General features: G+C 42.4%; 1 protein-coding gene across 2 annotated transcripts in view; it reads right to left on the bottom strand.

Annotated features, from left to right (window-relative positions):
• Window positions 1-431: 431 nt before the first annotated feature.
• Window positions 432-27,711, bottom strand: part of nalf1a (NALCN channel auxiliary factor 1a) — an 86,274-nt gene continuing 58,994 nt past the window's right edge. The window contains exons 1-3 of one of the 2 annotated variants that reach the window (XM_020482392.2): window positions 9,618-9,813; window positions 5,847-6,018; window positions 438-3,822 (exon numbers count right to left, since the gene is read on the bottom strand). In XM_020482392.2, the coding sequence (XP_020337981.1) occupies window positions 3,494-3,822; window positions 5,847-6,018; window positions 9,618-9,668 (552 nt within the window). In that variant the 5' untranslated portion in view covers window positions 9,669-9,813 and the 3' untranslated portion in view covers window positions 438-3,493. Of the gene's footprint in view, window positions 3,823-5,846; window positions 6,019-9,617; window positions 9,814-27,711 lie in introns of those variants that run through there. The other variant, XM_031824602.1, reaches the window with a different exon arrangement.

The following is a 27,711-nucleotide window of genomic DNA, read 5'->3' on the forward strand; positions in this document are numbered from 1 at the left end:
CTTTTATAAACCATGGCAACTCTGCCATGTTGATCTGAGCCTTGCAGTTGGAAAACTGAAACTGAATTTCGGCTGTGGCAGATGCACCTCCCTGACTTCACTCCTCGACTTTCATCTAATCGGTTGCTTAAGCCATACCACTCAAACACGTCAACAATCTGAGGCCCAGATTTACTAAATTTTTCACTGGACTGATGCCTTTTTTTTTTATCAAAAGGGGATTAAACAATGAAGACCGAATCAAAGAGGTCAAATAAAGAGAAAGAATAAAGCATATAAAGTATAAATGCCCCTTTTTTTGCTATTGTTTGAATCCCAGATTGCCCACTTACCACAGAATGTTGGCCAAATTCAATTGGTCTGGCTATAGGCCTACAGTCAGGTAACCGTGGTACAAAATAAAATACAATCCAAAAGAAAGCAGACAACAATCATATTTAACATCATTTTTATTTTATTTTGAACAAAATTTTAATAAATGTTTCTGCATTTCTCTTACGTTCAAAAAAGATGACTTTCGAGACGCATTATAAATTATTTCATCAAACTCTTCTGTAGAAAAAGAAAAGATAATTGCAAACTAAAGCATCTATCTTATGATAATATGACAATAGTAAGATAAATAAGGTATCTGTGTTCATTTTTTTGGTCATTTTTTTTTATTTTGTACAATTTTCATCATAATTCCCACCTTTTACTTCATTATTTTCCTTGCACACACCTATCACACCTTTTCCCAATCCGCTCTCCTACTGATCTGACTTACAATGCTGTAGACAGTTCTTAACAAGGTCCAACTTCAAATGAAGTACAACATTAAAAGGCTTTATAAAGCATGCATAAAGTCTTCATAAGCACTACATACTGCAGATGCTTATAAAGCCTTTAAAGGTTGTCATTTGTTTGAAGTGAGACCATTAACAGAAAATGCAACCAAAAACAAACACAAGAAGCTTTCCCTAAAAAGAAAAACAGAAAAATCTTGAATATCTCACTTCTCTAGGACATATTTACACCAGTTAACACTCCAGTTGTTCAACTGAAGTACAATGCATATGGCATAACATGTCATTCAACATCGTTTTTTTTCTTCAGAAAAATTATTACACAACCATTGTGCAGACAAACTCTCTGTTGAATCACAAAAACATCAGTTGTAATCACAACCATTGTGCCAAATGTGTTGTACATCAGTTGTGCAACTTGAGTGCTGTATATATGGGGCCAGACAGGGGTAGGACATCTGCATAGATCCACAAAATTCAGATCATGAATGTTTGGGGGAGTTTGTTGGAGGTTATTTCTACAGAGAGGCGGTTACATCCGCTGCTGTCTTTTGGGGGAATAAAGTAAATGTGAGGGAAACAATAAAGTCATGTTGTTGATTGATGGTTACAAAGAACAGCTCACCTCGATGAGTGTCTGTGAGAAAATCAACTGTTACGAGAACCTAAGGGGGAAACAGTATAATGTGAAAAGGCTAAAGCACATAGCCTTTCAGGGTGAAGTTTTCCCTAGATAAAGATCTAGGATCAGTTTCCCTCCCCCAATTCTAACACCTAACCATTAGTGGGTAAAATGCTAAACTGACCCAAGATCAGCGTATTGAAGAAACTTCACCCTAATCCTCAGATTGATTTCTTCATGCCCGAGTACGGTTGACTTCAGAGTTATTCCGGCAGTACTGATTATATGTACGCGTAGAAAAAACAAATTCGCCATAATATGCACTACTCAGTTGAATGGAAAGGATAAGACAGGGATGTCAAGGTCAAAGGTGAAAGCATAAGGAGCCTATCAGATGTCTTCCCCTACATACCATATCAATGAGTACCGGTTAGCAGCAGTCACACCAACGGAAGTAAATACAGTATGTAGAGCCAGCCCTTGAAATCTCCTTACACAAATGCCTACTAGCTAAGGCCTTAGCTCTGTGTAAAGATACAAGGTAATTATCTTGGTCACGATGATAATAAGGTCAAATAGAGACAAAGAGGAGAGGGTATGTATGATCCATCCTGGGTTCAAATTGTGTCCGTTTTCTGTCAAATGTGTTGAGCATTTGATTGAGCTTGTCTGGAGATGCCACATGGGCAGGGTTTTCATTTATACTTTTGGGACAATCCCATTGGGTACATTGCGCCAGGCAAGCTCAATCAAGTGCAGCTAAAATATTTCAAAGAGAACAAATACTATTTGAACCCAGGTCTGGGTATGGTTGATCTTTTCAATGCTACTCGACGAGCACTTTCACATGTAAAAACGACTCAGTAAGAGATATATTTTGTTTCGATGTGTTCCTGTGTCTCCCCTTGTGACACCTGTCCCACTGTGTGAAGAGAACTGGCTGTAATGTACTGGTATGACGTACCAGAGACTTATATTGAGAAATATATGAGACAAATATAAAAGCCAGACGTACAGTTCTAGGACGTACTGCTTTAGAAAAACAGAGTCTATCTAAGCCAACAGATGACTTGATTTGAGGTAAATTGAGCTTTGTTGATCTGACGTCCCCTTTGGGCCCATCACATACAAACACATGGACACAGTATAATGAGAGAGAAACGTATTGGCTCAAATAATATGAACTCCGAGGTACACTGAAGCCAATTGGTGGGACAGTTTTGAATCCAAGTGACAAGACCTCCACTGCTACCCTATTCACACTACTGAGCCAAGCTAAGATGAGCAGAGCTGTACTGTACTGTACTGCACTGGCCTGGTTACACATTCAGCATATTTGCTGGAACCATGCAACCGTGTCAAGAAAATAATCCAAGCGAGCACAATACGGTTCAGGTCGGCAAAATAGTGCAAAAAGGCACACTACACCTGCTCTTCACTGGCTCTGGATTAGAGTTATATGTACTGCCATGAGAGTACCCTGTTATGAATGATATTTTCAATGTACCCACCAGGACAGGCGGGGATCTATACGTGTTTGCTCTTTCTGTTTGTGAGTGTTTGAGTTAAGAATATTGTTAGCATATCCACTGTCTGTTACCTCAAAAGAAGCTAAAGGTTACTGGTGATGAGAGGGGTGGAAAAAAATACACAGGTTGGTGATACCTTTTCAATATTCTCTGCCTTTTATATGTTCTAAGACGACCAATTCACATTCCAATAAACTCCACAAACAACTGAACAAGGAGGAGAGAGAAAATGATATTGTACATTCTGATGAAACAAGAGACAGAAAAGGTGAACTCAGGTTTAGATTGACACGGTGATATGATATTGATCCTTTGGTCTGAGGTGTGTTGGTTCCGCCCATGTCGTCGCCTCTCCACATGACTACAATTACCAGCATCCTTTGCTCCTGGTAAATTGCTCTCACTTCCTGTGGCCCAATGAGGCTTTGACAGCACATACCAGGGACCTTCCAGGGTTCTCTCTGAACAGAGATGCAGCAGCCAGAACTGGTCAGAACCGTTTTTTCAACTCACTCACCCAGATAAAACCCTGACGTTTTTTTGCTATTTTTTATCCATTATTCCTCACTGGAGGAGCTTTCCTCCAGGGGGAAAATGGCCGCCACACCGACGACCCCAGTGGAATTGTGGGATGCGGTGGTGATGGTGACTACAGTGTGCAGGAGAACAAAGACCAGCAGGCACAGCTTCAGCCGGCCGCTGCTGCTGCACAGTCTGGTGGGTGTGGCGGCCGAGGTGACTGATGTCGACACCCCCTGTTGGTGATGGCAGGAGGGTGTTGGAGTCCTTTTCAGCGTCCCACGAGAGCGGTTGTCCGGTTTAGAGTCCCACCGGATGTCGCAGCACTCTGCCTGGCTGTTGGGCTGCCCATGGCTCCCCAGTAGCCCTGTGGGGGATGAAGAGGGTAGTGGGTAAACACTGATATAAGCCATAAATGCAAATGTCACTGTGCATCCCTCTCATGCATCCCTGTGTGTCTGTATCATCCATGCCTGTGTCTGATGATGATGACAAACTCAATTTCCCCAATACCAATAAAGTGTATACATTCATTCATTCAGATGACCCACAATAAGCTAAATAAACGACCCAGCCTAGTTCCAGCCTTACTTGCAGTGTGCTAAAGGCAGTGTTTTGTTGAAATGTATCACCAAAAAAAGACATATTACCATGTGCATAAGAGCATAAATACCAGTCAGTATGCACGATTAAACCATAGTCTTCATACGACTCAACTATCAGTATCATTATGTCATCATGTTGTATCATAACCTAACAATAGTGACCCTATACTGAACTCAAAATGAAAAAAAGTCACATTTAGTACCGAACCCATACTGCAGCACAGTAAATATAATCTACACCGTTGCCCACCAGAACACCTACAGCACCTGATGTCACTGGAAGGCCAAAAAGATCATCAAGGACAACAACCACCCGAGCCACTGCCTGTTCACCCCGCTACCATCCAGAAGGCGAGGTCAGTACAGGTGCATCACAGCAGAGACCGAGAGACTGAAAAATAGCTTCTATCTCAAGGCCATCAGACTGTTAAACAGCCGTCATTAACACAGAGGCTGCTGCCAACATACAGACCTGAAATCATTGGCCACTTTAATAAATAGATCACTACTCACTTTAATAATGTTCATATATCTTGCATTACTCATCCCATCTGGTTCAGCTTGCCTATGGCACTCAGTAATCACTCATCCATATATATTTTTTTGTTGTTTAACCAGGCAAGTCAGTTAAGAACAAAGTCTTATTTACAATGACAGACTACCCCAGACAACACTGGGCCAATTGTGTACCACCCTATGGGACTCCCAATCAAAGCTGGATGTGATGCAGCCTGGATTTGAACCAGGTACTGCAGAGATGCTTCTTGCACTGCAATGCAGTGTCTTAGACCACTGCACCACTCGGGAACCCCAAAATGTGTATATTTATATATATATATATATATATATATATATGTACATATTCTTATTCCATCCCTTTACATAGATTTGTGTGTATTAGGTGGTTGTTGTAGAATTGTTAGATTACTTGTTAGATTTTACCGCACAGTCAGAATTAGAAGAACAAGCATTTCGCTACACTCGCAATAACATCTGCTAACCATGTGTATGAGACCAATGAAATGTGGTTTGATTTGATGTCACGCCTTGTGTAATCTCTTTTCAAAGCAACTGCTAGTTCACACTAAAGGAAGACATCAAATGAGCGGCAGAAAAACAGGGATCTCAAAAGGCAAAGCCTACCATTTAATCGCTGATGCACAAGTAATAAAAAAAATCAAAGGCTATTCTAATTACGGTATTGAAATACTTGAAACTTTGAGGGCTGGGGGAAGAAATGACAGAGCACCCCACTGAGATCAAATCAGGACAGGGTAGGTCATGTTATTCTGGTTCTGCTCTGATCCGTGTGGAGTATTAAAATACTACCCTGTAGCTGTACCCCATCACAGTGATATCTCAGCTATACACTTTACACTTAGAGGGAAGTGTCATTGATTTTACTATCACTGCCTTATGTGGCAGCTAGATGTCGCCAGTGACAAGTACTATAATTCATTATTGGCTATGTTCCCAGAGTTCAAAACCATACAACTTTATCGATACCACTGAAAAGTAATAATTCAAGGCATCATCAGGGGCACAAGAGCACTATTACATATATCCTCCAACATACAATTCCATCCAAATTCCATCTAAATTCCTAAATTGAGTACATGGCTAAATTAATTTACCCAAACCAATCTATCCTAGATCTATGGCACATCTCAGCTAAACAGCATAGCCCTAGAGTGGATATACGCCAACCTGTATAAGCTGTGGCTACAAATTACACTTGATTGATTGATTGACTGACTGATTGATCAGTCCACACCACCACACCCACCTGTACATATGAAGCTGGGGCTTCCTCCATGGATGAGATCATCGTTGTCCGGCAGTATGAAGGGACACCTCTGCTGAACCTCCAAGCAGTACTGGAGACACGGTACTGTCCTCCCACAATGCCTCTGTGTGGTGGGGAAATACTGTGCACACAGCCACGGTTTGTAGGCAACCTTAGAGGTAGAAGATAGAGCATGTTAGTTAAACCAAATGAAACCCATATGTAAATGCAAACAACTTCAAGGGGAAGTTCAGTTTTAGCCATCATAAATAAGCAAACTATTACTTTGACATCAAGACTAAGCTATGTCTGTTCAATAGCAAAGGTCTCAGTGGTCTGTATGGCTCTGAATGTTAGTAAATAACATCCATCCTATCTTCAAAACTAGAGATTTTTCAGTACACATGTTTCCAGAAAAGACTATAGGAATTATTCAGAAACAGAGATTCAACCATTTCTCACAGATCTTGCAAAATCCCATTCGTGATTCAGCCTTATAAGTTGATATGTGTGAGAGATACATGACTCTAAAATACAACCAGATGCCAATCACCATTTGTCAATGTAAACCACCCGTGACATGTGACTAAATCATATTTGTTGTGATTAGGAATGCTTTGATTAAATTAAAGTATCTCGAGGAGAATAAGGATTTGTGGCAGTGTGCCCTAGCTGAGGCAAGTTTCCTCTCATACTACAGTACTTGTACTTATGTCCTGCCTTTTATACTTATACTACTTTCATACTTACCTGATACGTAAAAGGAGTATATGAAAACAATATGAAAAGAATAGCAGAAGGTATTGAATTGCAAAATTCCAGTAACTTTCCCATAATCCTGGTTGGAAGATGATTGGTATTGGGAGGAAATAAACAGGAAGTAGCCTATGGCAATCCTCCAACCGGGACGTCTGGAAAACTGGGACATTTTTGGAAAGTTACTGGAATTTTGAAAAGGATTTTGAATTCAATGGCTCTACTAATTACTGTTTAGTACATTGTATTTGGAATCACCTGGGCCTGTACTGGGCCTGTATTCATAAAGCATGAAACTTCAGCACTCCTGAGGCAGCAGGTAGCCTAGTGCATTGGGCTAGTAACCGAAAGCTCGCTGGATCAAATCCCTGAGCTGACAAAGTAAAAATCTGTTATTTTCTTCCTAGGCCTTCATTGTAAATACAAATGTGTTCTCAATTGACTTGCCTAGTTAAAAAAAAGGTTAAAATAAAACTCCTACTCTTGCTACTATGACCTATATACACCCAGCAGAGGGGAATGTCTCCTCCTAATTCATCCTCAGGATAAGGTTCTCTAATACCCAGCCAAGCCCCATAACGTATGACATTTACCTTAGTACATACATTTTCATATTGGTAGTCCCAGTGGGAATCAAACCCACAACCCTGGCGTTACAAGTACCATTCACTATAACCGAGCCACACAATACCATTCATAGTGCTGCTACTGCCAATGTACTGTACAATTGACTCTGCCCTTAAACAAATCGATGGCCCCCATCCCCCAGTGCAATCTCCCTTTCTCCCAGTAGACGACACTACCTTCACACAAAAATGCATAATGTACCTATCAGGGTTTGACTGTTAAAAACAAAAAAATGAAATCACATACACATTCATGTTATTGCGTGTGTAGCGAAATGCTTGTGTTCCTAGTTCAAACAGTGCAGTAGTATCTAACAATTCACAGCAATACACAAACATCTAAAAGTATCACATCAAGCCGTGGTTAGGAGTCCCATATGGCAGTCCCATATGGCATCGCACGACCGGCCCAGCGTCGTCTGGGTTTGGCCGGGGTAGGCCGTCATTGTAAATAAGAATTTGTTCTTAACTGACTTGCCTAGTTATATAAAGTTGACATTTAAAAAAATCTAATTAAAAAAGAATGGAATTAAGAAATATATAATTATTAGGAAGAGGATTGTTGGAGTGGCATTGACTAAAATACAGAAGAACAAAGTATATACATATTAAATTAGCAAAGCAGTATGTAAAGTCCAAGATAAGCTCCTTCGCTTTGTTGACATTGAGGGAGAGGTTATTTTCCTGGCACCACTCTGCCAGGGCCCTCACCTCCTCCCTGTGGGCTGTCTCGTCATTGTTGGTAATCAGACTGTTTAGTTAGTGGTTCAACGGATCAGTCTATCTAGGCCCACACAATAGTAAAGGTCAGGGGATCAGAGCTGGCAAAGCTTCCTAGAGTTGTAGTGTAAATTAGTCTTAGAGCATGCTAAACAGCGATAATGATGATATCGACCCGAACGGCCCGTGTTATTGGCTGAGAGCCAAGGTCAGAATTTAAGTGCCACTTTTCCCAATGGCTTCAGCATGGCCATGCTCCAATCCGAGGAGCATCAATAAAGAGTGAAAAAGGCAAGTGATTAACAACTGGTGCAATTATATTGGTCATGTTCAGGAGTGTGCAAAACACTAAATGTTGCAGGTAGAAATGCTACGAATAAAGCAGATATTATTCCTTACCCTACATATACTGTATGAGAGGCATGTCAGTTCTCATAATGTATTTCTAACTGAACGTTCCATAACATTGTGCAGTGCTGAATACCACCCTGGAGTAACCTGAACACAACTTTACCAAAGAAGAAAACATAATCACTCATTATCCATCTGGGACGCAAACCATACACCACTCTTTTACATTACAAAACACAGGGGTTTTTGAGCACATGCACACAGGCATGGACCCACCCACACACTCTCACACACACACAGACACACATTCAATCACTCATCTGTTCACACACCCTCATCTGTTCACAAACACCCTCAGGAACACGGTTAGATAAAGCTATGTCTGTATAAACTGTGAATAAATATACATCAGCTTTCCCAAGGACATCACTGTTTCAGCACCATGGACAGCATCTATCAGGTTACATCAGCCTTCCACCAGTGACTGCAAAGCAGCATTGTCCATTTCAGCACCATCTTCAGAAGAGAAAACGTATCTGTGCCATTATGGCATCTGTGACATCATGGGCAGCGCCATTGTGGCTATTTTCATTTTAAGGTAGTCCATTTATTTATTTATTATTTTGTGTTTGAAAAAAGCATAAAGCTAATATTGGTGATTCACAGGAGCCTACAGTGTGTCATTCAATTCTTGTGGCCATTTGATGGTGGTCCTTTGTAGCCCATTAGGTGGAGCATGGTGCTTGCAATGCCAGGATAGTGGGTTTGATTCCTGGGACCAACAATATGTCAAATGTATACACACATGACTATAAGTCGCTTTGGATAAAAGTGTCTGCTAAATGCCATGTATTCTTATATTATGACGGTAATATAGCTTAAGCCATGCGCTTTAGTCATGCAGCCGCCATTTTGAAACGAAAGCGAGGTGGGAAAAAATCCTAGGGGGGAACCCCGGAAGTCAAAACAACAATTGTATGGACTTCTAGTTTTTCAAGTTTGAAGTTTTAATGTCACGTGCACATAGTTTACAACTGTTGCCGGCTGTAACATCGACTTATATTGATAAATGGCAGATGAAGATGTCAGACTGCCCAAGGCAGTCCAACTAAAAGGTTACAGTAACTGGATCGAGGGTTACATTAACGATGTACAAGGTAAGATTGTATGTACGTGTTTTTGCAGCCAGATTGTTGCTAGCTCGGTAGCTAGCTAGCTTTCTATAGCTACCGTAGCGTTGTAGGTTGAAAAAGGTGTAAAGTTGATATTTTAACTTCATTGACAATATTACAGAATACTTTCAGCTATTGCTACTTACAACCATTGTAGCTAAGTAGTTAATGTTCCCTGTTGTTGTTGTGCTTGTCATCTTGACTCGTCCAATGGTTTCACAGTCAAGAGGAGTGAGTCAGGCAGGTGTGAAAGAATGAGCTTTACATAATTCAGATAGTTTGCTGGTCAGTTAGGTCAGTGGGGGTGTCAATTGAGTATGGCAATTTCTTCTTGCAAATTAAGAAAGTGTGGTAGTATGCATTCTAGTCGTGCGCTGGGATGCCATGAACCACGGAATCGACATATAGAAGGTACTGCATGTGTGTAAAAACCTACCCAATTCCCATTTTCATTTAAATCCAGAAAAATGCAATATTAAATAATCAATAGCCATTCTGCCATGCTCAAAATGTCGCTGAAAATGACACAAACTTTATATTCAGCCTGTTTCAGTTCCAACACGATTTCAAATCTGCTTGCTAAACACGCTGCTGAAATGCAAATGGTTTATGGATCTTCAATTAGATTTAGTAGACCCAAATTGAATCATTTTGGCCCTACCAGTTACAATGAAAAACATTTTTTTGAACCTATCACTACTGAAAACCCTGAAATCTATTCAATAATCAAACACGTTGTTTTCAATTTCAGGTAAGTAGCCTTTTCTGCATTGTTCTGCTTTTGGTTTCTGCTTTGTTATAGCATAAGTTAATGCATTATAAAATTGTATGGACAATCCATATCATTATATGTTCTTAATTGTGTGTCCCTTATGGTGTATTAAAATAAATATTAGGTTGTCTTGTCTAACCCAACTCTGTTTTTACTTTGTTTCCAGGTAGAGTTCTCTCCTGAAAGTCCATTCATCATGGAGACTAAATAGAACTGGAAAGCGGGCCAGGGACAGTGCAACCATGCCATCGGTTTACTGCATTACATTAAAATGGGCTACCCGTCTTTTCCACCAACAGAGAGCAAATCGTCCTTGCCTCAAACATGACACATTCCCACACATATGTCAGGTCTGCAGTCAAAACCTCTTAATACAGTTCAAATATTGAACGTTAAGCCACCAAAGAAAGACATTGCACCTGCCAACAAGATCCGGAGGACTTGTGAGTGGATTGTGCCAAACCTCTATTGTCCAGTCCCTACACCATTGCCCAGTAAAGAGTTTGCAAGAAACGTCCTGCAAAACCTTGCAGCAATTCGAAGCAACTGCCAGATGGAAACCTTGCTGGCCTCAAACTCAGAGCAATAGTATGTGTCTTCTGAGTATGGTGAGCTGCCCTTTGGATCCGGTCTGTTTTGCTGGATGCAAGTACCTGACCAATAGAGAAGATGGAACCAATTGTATTCATCACATGCTTTGTAACAACAGGTGTAGACAATGCAGAGAGAAAGAAAATAGATAAATAATAGACAAGTAATAACACATAGTAATAAAAGTAATAATAAATACACAATAATTAGTTATAACTTGGCTATATACATGGGATACCAGTACTGAGTCAATGTGCAGGGGAACGTGTTAATTGAGGTAGATACTGTATATAACTAGGAATAAAGTGAGTAAGCAACAGGAAAAAAGTTAGTGCAGAAAGGGTCAATGCAGATAGTCCAGGCAGCTTTTTGGTAAACCAAATGGCCTGTTAATCCGTCTGGCTCTGCGGCCTTGTGAATGTTAACCTGTTTAAAGGTCTTACTCAAATAGGCTACAGAGAGCGTGATCGCACAGTTGTCCAGAACACCTGGTGCTCTCATGCATGGTTTAGTGTTGCTTGCATCGAAGCGAGCTTAGAAGGCATCTAGCTCATCTGGGCAGATCGTTGTTGGGTTTTCCATTGTAATCTGTGATTGTTTACAAGCCCTGCCACATCCAACAAGAGTCAGAGCCAGTATAGTAGGATTCGATCTTAGTCCTGTATTGAGGCTTTGCCTGGTTGATGGCTCATCAGAGGTTGTAGCGGGATTTCTTATAAATGTCGGGATTTTGTGTCCTGCTTCTTGAAAGCGACAGCTCTAGCCTTTAGCTCAGTGCAGATGTTTCCTGTAATCCATGGCTTCTGGTTGGGATATGTATGTACGGTCACTGTGGGGACATTGTTGTCGATGCACTTATTAATGAAGCCAGTGTCTGATGTGGTAAACTCCTTTTTAAAAAAAAGGTAGGGGAGTGGATCAGAAAACCAGTCATTAACTGGAGTGACCACCAATTGCCTCATGCAGTGCAACACATCTCCTTTGCATAGAGTTGATCAGGCTGTTGATTGTGGTCTGTGGAATGTTGTCCCACTGCTTGTCAATGACTATGTGAAGTTGCTGGATATTGGTGGGAACTGGAACATGCTGTTGTACATGTAGATCCAGAGCATCTCGGACATGCTCAATGGGTGACATACAGTGCCTTGCGAAAGTATTCGGCCCCCTTGAACTTTGCGACCTTTTGCCACATTTCAGGCTTCAAACATAAAGATATAAAACTGTATTTTTTTGTGAAGAATCAACAACAAGTGGGACACAATTATGAAGTGGAACGACATTTATTGGATATTTCAAACTTTTTTAACATATCAAAAACTGAAAAATTGGGCATGCAAAATTATTCAGCCCCCTTAAGTTAATACTTTGTAGCGCCACCTTCTGCTGCGATTACAGCTGTAAGTCGCTTGGGGTATGTCTCTATCAGTTTTGCACATAGAGAGACTGACATTTTTTCCCATTCCTCCTTGCAAAACAGCTCGAGCTCAGTGAGGTTGGATGGAGAGCATTTGTGAACAGCAGTTTTCAGTTCTTTCCACAGATTCTCGATTGGATTCAGGTCTGGACTTTGACTTGGCCATTCTAACACCTGGATATGTTTATTTTTGAACCATTCCATTGTAGATTTTGCTTTATGTTTTGGATCATTGTCTTGTTGGAAGAGAAATCTCCGTCCCAGTCTCAGGTCTTTTGTAGACTACATCAGGTTTTCTTCCAGAATGGTCCTGTATTTGGCTCCATCCATCTTCCCATCAATTTTAACCATCTTCCCTGTCCCTGCTGAAGAAAAGCAGGCCCAAACCATGATGCTGCCGCCACCATGTTTGACAGTGGGGATGGTGTGTTCAGGGTGATGAGCTGTGTTGCTTTTACGCCAAACATAACGTTTTGCATTGTTGCCAAAAAGTTCAATTTTGGTTTCATCTGACCAGAGCACCTTCTTCCACATGTTTGGTGTGTCTCCCAGGTGGCTTGTGGCAAACTTTAAACAACACTTTTTATGGATATCTTTAAGAAATGGCTTTCTTCTTGCCACTCTTCCATAAAGGCCAGATTTGTGCAATATACGACTGATTGTTGTCCTATGGACAGAGTCTCCCACCTCAGCTGTAGATCTCTGCAGTTCATCCAGAGTGATCATGGGCGTCTTGGCTGCATCTCTGATCAGTCTTCTCCTTGTATGAGCTGAAAGTTTAGAGGGACGGCCAGGTCTTGGTAGATTTGCAGTGGTCTGATACTCCTTCCATTTCAATATTATCGCTTGGGAAATCTTTTTGTATCCAAATCCGGCTTTAACCTTCTTCACAACAGTATCTCGAACCTGCCTGGTGTGTTCCTTGTTCTTCATGATGCTCTCTGCGCTTTTAACGGACCTCTGAGACTATCACAGTGCAGGTGCATTTATACGGAGACTTGATTACACAAAGGTGGATTGTATTTATCATCATTAGTCATTTAGGTCAACATTGGATCATTCAGAGATCCTCACTGAACTTCTGGAGAGAGTTTGCTGCACTGAAAGTAAAGGGGCTGAATAATTTTGCACGCCCAATTTTTCAGTTTTTAATTTGTTAAAAAAGTTTGAAATATCCAATAAATGTCGTTCCACTTCATGATTGTGTCCCACTTGTTGTTGATTCTTCACAAAAAAATACAGTTTTATATCTTTATGTTTGAAGCCTGAAATGTGGCAAAAGGTCGCAAAGTTCAAGGGGGCCGAATACTTTCGCAAGGCACTGTATATGGTGAGAGTGCAGGCATTGAAGAACGTGGGACATTTTCAGTTTCTAGGAATTGTGTACAGATCCTTGCTACATGGGGCCGTGCATTATCATACTGAAACTTGATGGCGGCGGAGGAATGGCACGAGAATGGGCCTCAGGATCTCGTCATGGTATCTATGTGCATTCAAATTGCCATCAATAAAATGCAATTGTGTTCATTGTCCAAAGCTTATGCCTGCCTATACCAGAACCCCACAACCACCATGGGCACTCTGTTCATGACGTTGACATCAGCAAACAGCTCGCCCGGTACAGTTAATACCGTGATTCATCCATGAAGAGCACACTTCTCCAGCGTGCCAGTGGCCATCGAAGGTGACAATTTGCCCACTGAAGTCGCCTACGACGCCGAATTGCAGTCAGGTCAAGACCCCAGTGAGGATAACAAGCACACAGAAGACCTTCCCTAAAATGGTTTCTGATGGGTTCTTGTGCAGAAATTCTTTGTTTGTGCAAATCCAAAGTTTCATCAACTGTCTGGGTGGCTGGTCTCAGATGATCCTGCAGTTGAAGAAGCCAGATTTGGAGGTCCTGGGCTGGCGTGGTTACACATGATGTGCGGTTATGAGGCCGGCTGGGCCATACTGCCAAATTCTCTAAAACAAGTAGAGAAATTAACATTCAGTTATCTGGCAACAGCTCTGGTGGACATTCCTGCAGTCAGCATGACAATTGTACATTATCTCAAAACTTCAGACATCTGTGGCATTGTGTTGTATGACAAAACTGCACATTTCAGAGTGGCCTTTAATTGTCCCCAACTGTCACGACTCCCGCCGAAGTCGGCTCCTCTCCTTGTTCAGGCGGCGCTCGGCGGTCGACGTCACCGGTCTTCGAGCCATCGCCACTCCACCTTCCATTTTCCATTTGTTGTATCTTGTTTTCCCGCACACCTGGTTTAAAGCCGCTCATCACTCTATGTGTATATTATCCTCTGTTCCCCCACATATCTGTGTGTTTTATTGTGTGACGCGTCAGGCAGTTTTTTTCCAGATATTGTTTTGAACCCGTGATATTGTATTGTATTTATGTGGACGTCTATAAGTACCTAGGTGTCTGGCTAGACTGCAAACTCTCCTTCCAGACTCATATCAAACATCTCCAATCGAAAATCAAATCAAGAGTCGGCTTTCTATTCCGCAACAAAGCCTCCTTCACTCAAGCCGCCAAGCTTACCCTAGTAAAACTGACTATCCTACCGATCCTCGACTTCGGCGATGTCATCTACAAAATGGCTTCCAACACTCTACTCAGCAAACTGGATGCAGTCTATCACAGTGCCATCCGTTTTGTCACTAAAGCACCTTATACTACCCACCACTGCGACTTGTATGCTCTAGTCGGCTGGCCCTCGCTACATATTCGTCGCCAGACCCACTGGCTCCAGGTCATCTACAAGTCTATGCTAGGTAAAGCTCCGCCTTATCTCAGCTCACTGGTCACGATGGCAACACCCATCCGTAGCACGCGCTCCAGCAGGTGTATCTCACTGATCATCCCTAAAGCCAACACCTCATTTGGCCGCCTTTCGTTCCAGTACTCTGCTGCCTGTGACTGGAACGAATTGCAAAAATCGCTGAAGTTGGAGACTTTCATCTCCCTCACCAACTTCAAACATCAGCTATCTGAGCAGCTAACCGATCGCTGCAGCTGTACATAGTCTATTGGTAAATAGCCCACCCTTTTCACCTACCTCATCCCCGTACTGTTTTTATTTATTTACTTTTCTGCTCTTCTGCACACCAATATCTCTACCTGTACATGACCATCTGATCTTTTATCACTCCAGTGTTAATCTGCAAAATTGTAATTATTTGCCTACCTCCTCATGCCTTTTGCACACATTGTATATAGACCCCCCCTTCGTTTTCTACTGTGTTATTGACTTGTTAATTGTTTACTCCATGTGTAACTCTTTGTTGTATGCTCACACTGCTATGCTTTATCTTGGCCAGGTCGCAGTTGCAAATGAGAACTTGTTCTCAACTAGCCTACCTGGTTAAATAAAGGTGAAATAAAAAAAATAAAAAATAAAAATTGTTGTACATTATTTTGTGTGACCAGTGCGCTATTCGCTTTTGCCTTTGGCTGGAGTGCTGTGACGCTGTTGCGTCCGACTGATTTGCTTCTGCTAATTAAAGTGTGCCTGTTCACTCATCTCTGCTCTCCTGCACCTGACTCCAGTTGACCAGTTGCGCACACAGTCTGACACCAACACAAGATGCACCTGTGTAATGATAATGCTGTTTAATCAGCTTCTTGATATGCCACACCTGTCAGGTGGATGGATTATCTTGGCAACGGATAAATGTTCACTAACAGGGATGTAAACAAATTTGTGCACATCATTTGAGAGAAATAAGCTTTTTGTGCATATGGACAATTCCTCTGATGTTTTATTTCAGCTCATGAAACATGGGACCGACACTTTACATGTTGCGTTTATATTTTTGTTCAACGCATATTTTCTGAGCTTTCTTATATCTGCAAGGTATAGGACAGAAACTTCAAAACCTTTTTCCTTATTTATTTTTTGACTGTCTTTTTTGCCATTTATGAATGTGTTATTCAATGCTTTTGGGGGGGTAAATTCAATATTTTATCAATTTTTTAGATATATATATATTTGGGGCCTAACATTTTAAATCGAACAGCTGAGTAGCTGAACGATTGGACTAAAAACAAACAAAACTAATGTAAAATATTCTGTGTCCGTAAAATGTATATAGTATGTATAAGCTGGAAGTAGAAGCCTAAGTGTTGTTTTCCAATAGGTTACTCAAATTAGGGGAAGGGTGGTAGAGTTTAAAATAATGTATATATATATATATATACTGCTCAAAAAAATAAAGGGAACACTAAAATAACACATCCTAGATCTGAATGAATGAAATATTCTTATTGAATACTTTTTTCTTTACATAGTTAAATGTGCTGACAACGAAATCTCACAAAAATTATCAGTGGAAATCAAATTTATCAACCCATGGAGGTCTGGATTTGGAGTCACACTCAAAATTAAAGTGGAAAACCACACTACAGGCTGATCCAAATTTGATGTAATGTCCTTAAAACAAGTCCAAATGAGGCTCAGTAGTGTGTGTGGCCTCCACGTGCCTGTATGACCTCCCTACAATGCCTGGGCATGCTCCTGATGAGGTGGCGGATGGTCTCCTGAGGGATCTCCTCCCAGACCTGGACTAAAGCATCCGCCAACTCCTGGACAGTCTGTGGTGCCACCCCACACCATGACTGACCCACCGCCAAACCGGTCATGCTGGAGGATGTTGCAGGCAGCAGAACGTTCTCCACGGCGTCTCCAGACTCTGTCACGTCTGTCACATGTGCTCAGTGTGAACCTGCTTTCATCTGTGAAGTGCACAGGGCGCCAGTGGCGAATTTGCCAATCTTGGTGTTCTCTGGCAAATGCCAAACATCCTGCACGGTGTTGGGCTGTAAGCACAACCCCCAACTGTGGACGTCAGGCCCTCATACCACCCTCATGGAGTCTGTTTCTGACCGTTTGAAAAGATACATGCACATTTGTGGCCTGCTGGAGGTCATTTTGCAGGGCTCTGGCAGTGCTCCTCCTTGCACAAAGGCGAAGGTAGCGGTCCTGCTGCTGGGTTGTTTTCCTTCTACGGCCTCCTCCACGTCTCCTGATGTACTGGCCTGTCTCCTGGTAGCGCCTCCATGCTCTGGACACTACGCTGACAGACACAGCAAACCTTCTTGCCACAGCTCGCATTGATGTGCCATCCTGGATGAGCTGCACTACATGAGCCACTTGTGTGGGTTGTAGACTCCGTCTCATGCTACCACTAGAGTGAAAGCACCGCCAGCATTCAAAAGTGACCAAAACATCAGCCAGGAAGCATAGGAACTGAGAAGTGGTCTGTGGTCACCACCTGCAGAACCACTCCTTTATTGGGGGTGTCTTGCTAATTGCCTATAATTTCCACCTGTTGTCTATTCCATTTGCACAACAGCATGTGAAATTTATTGTCAATCAGTGTTGCTTCCTAAGTGGACAGTTTGATTTCACAGAAGTGTGATTGACTTGGAGTTGCATTGTGTTGTTTAAGTGTTCCCTTTATTTTTTGAGTAGTGTATATTTATATTACAGTACCAGTCAAAAGTTTGGACACACCTACTCATTAAAGGGTTTTTCTTTATTTTACTATTTTCTACAATATAGAATAATAGTTAAGACATCAAAACTGTGAAATATTACATTTGGAATCATGTAGTAACCAGAAAAGTGTTAAACAAATCTAAATATATATCTATCTATATATTTGAGATTATTCAAAGTAGCCACCATTTGCCTTGATGACAGCTTTGCACGCTCTTGGCATTCTCTCAAGCAAATTAGTGAGGAATGCACTTCAATTAACAGGTGTACCTTGTTAAAAGTTCATTGTAAAATGTCTTTCCTTCTTAATGCGTTTGAGCCAATAGGTTCTGTTGTGACAAAGTAAGGGGGGTAAGGGGGGTAAAAACCATCAAGCCCTATCAGGAAACTGGCTCTCATAAGGACCGCCACAGGAAAGGAAGACCCAGAGTTACCTCTGCTGCAGACGATAAGTTTTTTAGATTTCCCAGCCTCAGTTAATTGTAGCTCAAATAAATGCTTGTGATGTGTCTGTTCAAGTAACAGACACATCTCAACATCAATTGTTCAGAGGAGACTGCATGAATCAGGCCTTCATGGTCGAATTACTGTGAAGAAACCACTACTAAAGAACACCAATAATAAGAAGAGACTTGCTTGTGCCAAGAAACACAAGCAATGGACATTAGACCGGCGGAAATCTGTCCTTTGGTCTGATGAGTCCAAATTTGCCAATCACTGTGTCTTTGTGAGACACATAGTAGGTGAGCGGATGATCTCTACGTAGTTCTCACCGTGAAGCATGGAGGAGGAGGTGTGGTGGTGATGGTGACACTGTTAGTGATTTATTTAGAATTCAAGGCACACGTAGCCAGCATGGCTAACACAGCATTCTGCAGCGATAAACCATCCCATCTGGTTTGGGCTTAGTGGGACTATCATTTGTTTTTCAACAGGACAATGACCCAAACACACCTCCAGTGTCTGTAAGGGCTATTTGAGCAATAAGGAGAGTGATGACCTGACCTGACCTCCACAATCACCTGACCTCAACCAAATTGAGATGGTTTGAGATGAGTTAGACCGCAAAGTGAAGGAAAAGCAGCCGTCATATGTGGGAACTTTCAAGGCTGTTGGAAAAGCATTCCAAGTGACTACCTCATGAAGCTGGTTGACAGAATGCAAAGCTGTCAACAAGGCAAACATATTTTGATTTGTTTAACACTTTTTGGTTACTACATGATTACATATGTGTTATTACATAGTTTTGATGTCTTCACTATTATTCAACAATGTAGAAAATAGTAAAAATAAAGAAAAACCCTTGAATGACTAGGTGTCTAAACTTTTGACTGGTATATCTATTTACCTCAAAAATATATGGGGGATTGAAAATGATGCAGACAATTACATTGATAGAAGCCACAATCTATCTTCAAAATTAAAGCTTTCTAAACCCTAAACATAAAAAAGCTAAGTTATCCATGGTATGTTCTTAAAACAATTACATTCGTCAACTTAGATCCCCCCCCCCTCCCCCTTTGACTCTTAAGAATTAGATAGTGACCAAATTCAGACGTATAAATTAATTAATGAAGCAAATATATTTGTCTTACTTTTTAACTCTGCACTGTTGGGAATGGGCTCGTAACTAAGCATTTCACTGTGAAGTCTGCGCCTGCTGTAATTCGGTGCATATTACCAATACAATTTGATTTGATTTTGAGTATAGTCATGAAACTTGCACTTGAGAGCGTGTCTGCAGTCAGATACATTGCCATGGGAGAAATTACTGGCTTCCGGATCAATGCTATTTCAAGGATCTCACTGCTGCTTTTTGCACTTGTCCAGGATCAGTTACAGCACCATAAATAGCACAGACATTAGGTCAAGCTGTTCAAGCACAACAAAAATAACATCTTGACCCGACTAGGAACAACTTTGGATCTGAAGTGGGTGGATTGTTGACCCGAGTCAAAACATAGGTTGTGTGTGCATCTTTCTTTCATAAAGCCCTCATCTTACTCAGTAGGCGATACACTAGGCTAGGCTAGATTAGGCTACCGTCCTTACAGATCAGTATTACAGTAGTCAGGAGTTTTCCTAATGGTACCATATGGACTGTTCCCTATAGAGTGCACTATTTTTGGGCCCAGGTCAAAATATATATAGGAAATAGGGAGCCATATTGAGAAGCACTATGTGATTATGAAATCTCTGCTTCTTTCACTGTAGTCACCCAATGCTAGGATGGCAAGAGTTAAGGTTCAAAAGGGCCACAAATGTGCAAAGAGTTGCTCTTTATGTGGTCCTTTACGTGTGAGATGTGTCAACAACAGAAAAAAGGTACATTTACGATGAAAAAAAAATGTAAAACCTGTAAGCTCTATCTGCGTAAATACCTTTTAACTTGCTGCTATACGGTTCTATTTGCAATGCAAACACACAATGATGGGTTGTCAATCAAAAATAATTGTATGTACGGCGACATGCTTATTAAGTCATGAAAGAGGAAGACTTCACAAAACAGTTATGAAATCTGGGACTTGGAAAAATACGAATTATCTCAAAGCTATACATTTTGCAGATAGAACCTTATAATACCATGTCCTTGATAATTCGTATAATAGGTTTTGGTCCTCTTTTTAAATGACTTTTTTTTTTAATCACCGCTTTTTCAGAAGGATGGCCATAACGTAAGCTCTTTATGGTAAAAACAAATAAATACAAGTGCCTTAGAGAATGTTTAAGGCCCTTGGGAGAGGCATTGCTTTTTTTGTCTTGTCCTATGTATATCAATACCAAATCCTCCATGGAGGTTTAACTAGCAAGTAGTTTACTGTCTTTGAGTGACAGAGAGCAGAAAAATGTATCAGTTTACTAATCCAGTGCTAAGCTTTAGCAATGTTGCTACTTATCCATAGGATATAATCTATTTGTCATTTTCGGTAACTATCGCTTTAACAAATGTGTGATGAACATTAATTCATATATTTGATGTGATTAGAAAGAAGGGAGGGTATTCTCTTTATTTCATCTTTAAATGTCTTTACTTTTCCAAATTAACTTAAATAATACAAATTTAAAAACCTTAAGGTTGAACCCAGATTTACATTTCAGGGATTGAAGAGGGGGTCTGGCGTTTGTACGTGACTTGAGTTTTCAATTGCTATTAATCAATAGTGCATCTCAGAACTATGCTTGCGCATATCTCAGAACTATACTTTGCACAGATAGAACCTTATATTCCCAAGGTCTTGCAGTGTGAAAGACAACACCTCGGTCATGTTCCCAGCATAGAAATACATGGGTGGGTACCCATGAGAGTGCAGTCAAATTGCCATGGAGTGAGGGGATTTCCCCATACAATTATATTTATATGGTTCCCATTCATTAATGTGGACAAATAACTCTTGTCGGTGCACCTGTGTGTGTGCTTGATTGCATAATGGAGTGAATAGTCTAGTGCCTTCAATGGGTTTCAGTATTGTTTCAAGCGACCTTTTCCATGCATTGATGACCATCACCGTGACCAATACACATTCTGACCAAAGGATCCAGATGGGATTAGTCACTATATCCACTGCTTTAACAGCCAGAGAGTGGGAGAGAAAGAAAGGAGAGAGAGTGAGGGGGAGGGGGGTTAAAACATGGCCAGTGTAGCAATGCCTTGCAAGGGAAGTTCCTCTTTTAAGCTATGCACGCACGCACACAAACTGCATTTGGAAAGTATTCAGACCCCTTGACTTTTCTCACATTTTGTTGCTTTACAGCCTTATCCTAAAATTGATTACTGTTTTTTCCTCATCAATTTACACACAATACCCAATAATGACAGAACAAAAACAGGATTTTAGAATTTTTTGCTAATTTATTCAATATTTTAAAAAAACGTATCGCAATTATCTAAGTATTCAGACCCTTTACTCAGTGCTTTGTTGAAGCACCTTTGGAAGCAATTACAGCCTTGAGTCTTCTTGGGTATGACTCTACAAGCTTGGCACACCCGTATTGGGGGAGTTTCTCACATTCTCCTCTGCAGATCCTCTCAAGCTGTGTCAGGTTGGATGGGAAGCATTGCTACACAGCAAATTTCAGGTCTCTCCAAAGATGATAGATCGGGTTCAAGTTTGGGCTCTGGATGGGCCACTCAAGGAAATTCAGTCCTGAAGCCACTCCTGCATTGTCTTGGCTATGTGCTTATAGTTGTTGTCCTGTTGGAAGGTGAACCTTCATCCCAGTCTGAGGTCCCGAGCACTCGGGAGCAGATTTTCATCAAGGATTTCTCTAAACTTTTCTCCTTTCAAATTTGCCTCAATCTTGACTAGTCACCCAGTCCCTGCCACTGAAAAATATCCCCACAGCATGATACTGCCACCACCATGCTTCACCGTAGGGATGGTGCCAGGTTTCCTCCAGAAGTGACGCTTGGCATTCAGGCCAAAGAGTTCAATCTTAGTTTCATCAGATCAGAGAATCTTGTTTGTCATGGTCTGAGAGTCTTCAGGTGTCTTTTGGCAAACTCCAAGCAGGCTGTCATGTGCCATTTACTGAGGAGTGATTTCGTCTGGCCACTAACATAAAGGCCTGATTGGTGGAATGCTGCAGAGATGGTGGTCCTTCTGGAAGGTTCTCACATCTCTACAGAGGAACTCTAGAGCTTTGTCAGAGTGACCATCGGGTCACCTCCCTGACCAAGGCCCTTCTAACCTCAATTTCTCTGTTTGGCCGGGAGGCCAGCTCTAGGAAGAGTCTTGGTGGTTCCAAACATCTTCCATTTAAGAATGATGGAGGCCAATGTGTTCTTGGAGAACTTCAATGCTGCAGAAATGTTTTGGTACCCTTCCCCAGATCTGTTCCTCAACACAACCCTGTCTCGGCGCTCTACGAACAATTCCTTTGACCTCATGGCTTGGTTTTTGCTCTGACATGCACTGTCAACTGTGGGACCTTATATAGACAGGTGTGTGCCTTTCCAAATCATGTCCAATCAATTGAATTTACCACAGGTGGACTCCAATCAAGTTGTGGAAACATCTCAAGGATGATCATAGGATGCCCCCGAGGTCAATTTCAAGTCTCATAGCAATGGGTCTGAATACTTACGATAATAAGATGCTTCTGTTTTTTATTGGCAACATCTAAAATACAGTTTTTGCTTTGTCATTACGTGGTATTGTGTGGAGATTGCTGAGGATTCTTCTTTATTTAACCATTTTAGAATAAGGCTGTAATGTCGCAAAATGTGTAAAATGTCAAGGGGTCTGAATAGATTTCGATGGCACGGTATATACAAAAATATTTGGAAACCCCTTCAAAAAAGTGGATCTGCCACACCCGTTGCTGACAGGAGTATAAAATCGAGCACAAAACCATGCAATCTCCACAGACCAACATTGGCAGTAGAATGACCTTACTGAAGAGCTCAGTGACTTTCAACGTGGCTACCTTTCCAACAAGTGATTTCATCAAATTTCTGCCCTGCTAGAGCTTCCCCGGTTAATGTAATAGCTGATATTTTGAAGTGGAAATGTTTAGGAGCAACAGCGGCTCAGCCGTCTGTTCTCGATAGTCTGGGGGACTGATCTGGGTTTGGCGGATATCAGGAGAACACTACCTGCCCAAATGCATAGTGCCAACTAAAGTTTGGTGGAGGAGGAATAGTGGTCTGGGACTGTTTTTCAAATCAAATAAAATTTTATTGGTCACATACACATGGTTAGCAGATGTTAATGCGAGTTTAGCGAGACGTTTGTGCTTATAGTTCTGACAGTGCAGTAATATCTAACAAGTAATCGAATAATTCCCCAACAACTACCTAATACACACAAATCTAAAAGGGGTGAATGAGAATACGTACGGATGAGCGATGGCCGAGCGGGATAGGCACGGTGCAATAGATGACATAGAATACAGTATATACATTTGATATGAGTAATGTAAGATATGTTAACATTATTACAGTGGCATTATTTAAAGTGGCATTGTTTAAAGTGACTAGTGATCCATTTATTAAAGTGGCTAGAGATTGGGTCTCAATGTAGGCAGCAGCCTCTCTGAGTTAGTGATTGCTGTTGAGCAGCCTGATGGCCTTGAGATAGAAGCTGTTCTTCAGTCTCTCGGTCCCAGCTTTGATGCACCTGTACTGACCTCGCCTTCTGGATGGTAGCGGGGTGAACAGGCAGTGGCTCAGGTGGTTGTTGTCCTTGATGATCTTTTTGGCCTTCCTGTGACATCGGGTGCTATAGGTGTCTTGGAGGGCAGGCAGTATTCCCCCGGTGATGCATTGTGCAGACCGCACCACCCTCTGGAGAGCTTTGCGGTTGAGGGCGGTGCAGTTGCCGTACCAGGCTGTGATACAGCCCGACAGGATGCTCTCGATTGTGCATCTGTAAAAGTTAGTCAGGGTTTTGTGTGACAAGCCAAATTTCTTCACCACACTGTCTGTGTGGGTGGACCATTTCAGTGTGTCTGTGATGTGGACGCAGAGGAACTTAAAACTTTCCACCTTCTCCACTACTGTCCCTTCAATGTGGATAGGGGGGTGCTGCCTCTGCTGTTTGTCAAGTCCACGATCATCTCTTTTGTTTTGTTGACGTTGGGTGGGAGGTTGTTTTCCTGACACTACACTCAGAGTGCCCTCACCTCCTCCTCCTTGTTGTTGGTAATCAAGCCCACGACTGTTGTGTCGTCTGCAAACTTGACGATTGAGTTGGAGGCGTGCATGGCCACGCAGTCGTGGATGAACAGGGAGTACAGTAGTGGGCTGAGCACGCACCCTTGTGGAGCCCCAGTGTTGAGGGTCAACTAAGTGGAAATGTTGTTTCCTACCTTCACCACCTGGGAACGGCCCGTCAGAAAGTCCAGGACCCAAAAGCACAGGGCGGGGTTGAGACCCAGGGCCTCAAGCTTGATGATGAGCTTGGAGGGTACTATGGTGTTGAATGCTGAGCTGTAGTCAATTAACAGCATTCTTGCATACAGTATACAAACACATACACAGATATTGAGTTGTACCCCCCCTCACCCTTTTTTTTGTCAAAAGTGTTCCACAGGGATGCTGGCCTTGTTGACGCCAATGCTTCACACAGTTAGGTCAAGTTGGCTGGATGTCCTTTGGGTGGTGGACTGTTCTTGATACACATGGGCAACTGTTGAGTGTGGAAGACCCAGCAGAGTTGCAGTTCTTGACACAAACCGGTGAGCCTGGTACCAACTACCATATCCCATTCAAAGGCATTAAAATATGTTTTCTTGCCCATTCACCCTCTGAACGGCACGCATACACAATTATCCATGTGTCAAAAGTATCAAGGCTTCAAATGTAACTAAAATATATATATATATTATTTTTTCACCTTTATTTAACCAGGTAGGCTAGTTGAGAACAAGTTCTCATTTGCAACTGCGACCTGGCCAAGATAAAGCATAGCAGTGTGAACAGACAACACAGAGTTACACATGGAGTAAACAATTAACAAGTCAATAACACAGTAGAAAAAAAAGGGGGGAGTCTATATACAATGTGTGCAAAAGGCATGAGGAGGTAGGGAATGAATACAATTTTGCAGATTAACACTGGAGTGATAAATGATCAGATGGTCATGTACAGGTAGAGATATTGGTGTGCAAAAGAGCAGAAAAGTAAATAAATAAAAACAGTATGGGGATGAGGTAGGTGAAAATGGGTGGGCTATTTACCAATAGACTATGTACAGCTGCAGCGATCGGTTAGCTGCTCAGATAGCTGATGTTTGAAGTTGGTGAGGGAGATAAAAGTCTCCAACTTCAGCGATTTTTGCAATTCGTTCCAGTCACAGGCAGCAGAGTACTGGAACGAAAGGCGGCCAAATGAGGTGTTGGCTTTAGGGATGATCAGTGAGATACACCTGCTGGAGCGCGTGCTACGGATGGGTGTTGCCATCGTGACCAGTGAACTGAGATAAGGCGGAGCTTTACCTAGCATGGACATGTAGATGACCTGGAGCCAGTGGGTCTGGCGACGAATATGTAGCGAGGGCCAGCCGACTAGAGCATACAAGTCACAGTGGTGGGTGGTATAAGGTGCTTTAGTGACAAAACGGATGGCACTGTGATAGACTGCATCCAGTTTGCTGAGTAGAGTGTTGGAAGCCATTTTGTAGATGACATTGCCGAAGTCGAGGATCGGTAGGATAGTCAGTTTTACTAGGGTAAGCTTGGCGGCGTGAGTGAAGGAGGCTTTGTTGCGGAATAGAAAGCCGACTCTTGATTTGATTTTCGATTGGAGATGTTTGATGTGAGTCTGGAAGGAGAGTTTGCAGTCTAGCCAGACACCTAGGTACTTATAGATGTCCACATATTCAAGGTCGGAACCATCCAGGGTGGTGATGCTGGTCCGGCATGCGGGTGCAGGCAGCGATCGGTTGAAAAGCATGCATTTGGTTTTACTAGCGTTTAAGAGCAGTTGGAGGCCACGGAAGGAGTGTTGTATGGCATTGAAGCTCGTTTGGAGGTTAGATAGCACAGTGTCCAATGACGGGCCGAAAGTATATAGAATGGTGTCGTCTGCGTAGAGGTGGAGCAGGGAATCGCCCGCAGCAAGAGCAACATCATTGATATATACAGAGAAAAGAGTCGGCCCGAGAATTGAACCCTGTGGCACCCCCATAGAGACTGCCAGAGGACCGGACAGCATGCCCTCCGATTTGACACACTGAACTCTGTCTGCAAAGTAATTGGTGAACCAGGCAAGGCAGTCATCCGAAAAACCGAGGCTACTGAGTCTGCCGATAAGAATATGGTGATTGACAGAGTCGAAAGCCTTGGCAAGGTCGATGAAGACGGCTGCACAGTACTGTCTTTTATCGATGGCGGTTATGATATCGTTTAGTACCTTGAGTGTGGCTGAGGTGCACCCGTGACCGGCTCGGAAACCAGATTGCACAGCGGAGAAGGTACGGTGGGATTCAAGATGGTCAGTGACCTGTTTGTTGACTTGGCTTTCGAAGACCTTAGATAGGCAGGGCAGGATGGATATAGGTCTGTAACCGTTTGGGTCCAGGGTGTCTCCCCCTTTGAAGAGGGGGATGACTGCGGCAGCTTTCCAGTCCTTGGGGATCTCAGACGATATGAAAGAGAGGTTGAACAGGCTGGTAATAGGGGTTGCGACAATGGCGGCGGATAGTTTCAGAAATAGAGGGTCCAGATTGTCAAGCCCAGCTGATTTGTACGGGTCCAGGTTTTGCAGCTCTTTCAGAACATCTGCTATCTGGATTTGGGTAAAGGAGAACCTGGAGAGGCTTGGGCGGGGAGCTGCGGGGGGGGGGGAGCTGCGGGGGGGGCGGAGCTGTTGGCCGAGGTTGGAGTAGCCAGGCGAAGGCATGGCCAGCCGTTGAGAAATGCTTATTGAAGTTTTCGATAATCATGGATTTATCGGTGGTGACCGTGTTACCTAGCCTCAGTGCAGTGGGCAGCTGGGAGGAGGTGCTCTTGTTCTCCATGGACTTCACAGTGTCCCAGAACTTTTTGGAGTTGGAGCTACAGGATGCAAACTTCTGCCTGAAGAAGCTGGCCTTAGCTTTCCTGACTGACTGCGTGTATTGGTTCCTGACTTCCCTGAACAGTTGCATATCACGGGGACTGTTCGATGCTATTGCAGTCCGCCACAGGATGTTTTTGTGCTGGTCGAGGGCAGTCAGGTCTGGAGAGAACCAAGGGCTGTATCTGTTCTTAGTTCTGCATTTTTTGAACGGAGCATGCTTATCTAAAATGGTGAGGAAGTTACTTTTAAAGAATGACCAGGCATCCTCAACTGACGGGATGAGGTCAATGTCCTTCCAGGATACCCGGGCCAGGTCGATTAGAAAGGCCTGCTCACAGAAGTGTTTTAGGGAGCGTTTGACAGTGATGAGGGGTGGTCGTTTGACTGCGGCTCCATAGCGGATACAGGCAATGAGGCAGTGATCGCTGAGATCCTGGTTGAAGACAGCGGAGGTGTA

Source organism: Oncorhynchus kisutch, linkage group LG5 (genome assembly GCF_002021735.2).
Source record: "Oncorhynchus kisutch isolate 150728-3 linkage group LG5, Okis_V2, whole genome shotgun sequence".
Classification (NCBI taxonomy): Eukaryota; Metazoa; Chordata; class Actinopteri; order Salmoniformes; family Salmonidae; genus Oncorhynchus; species Oncorhynchus kisutch.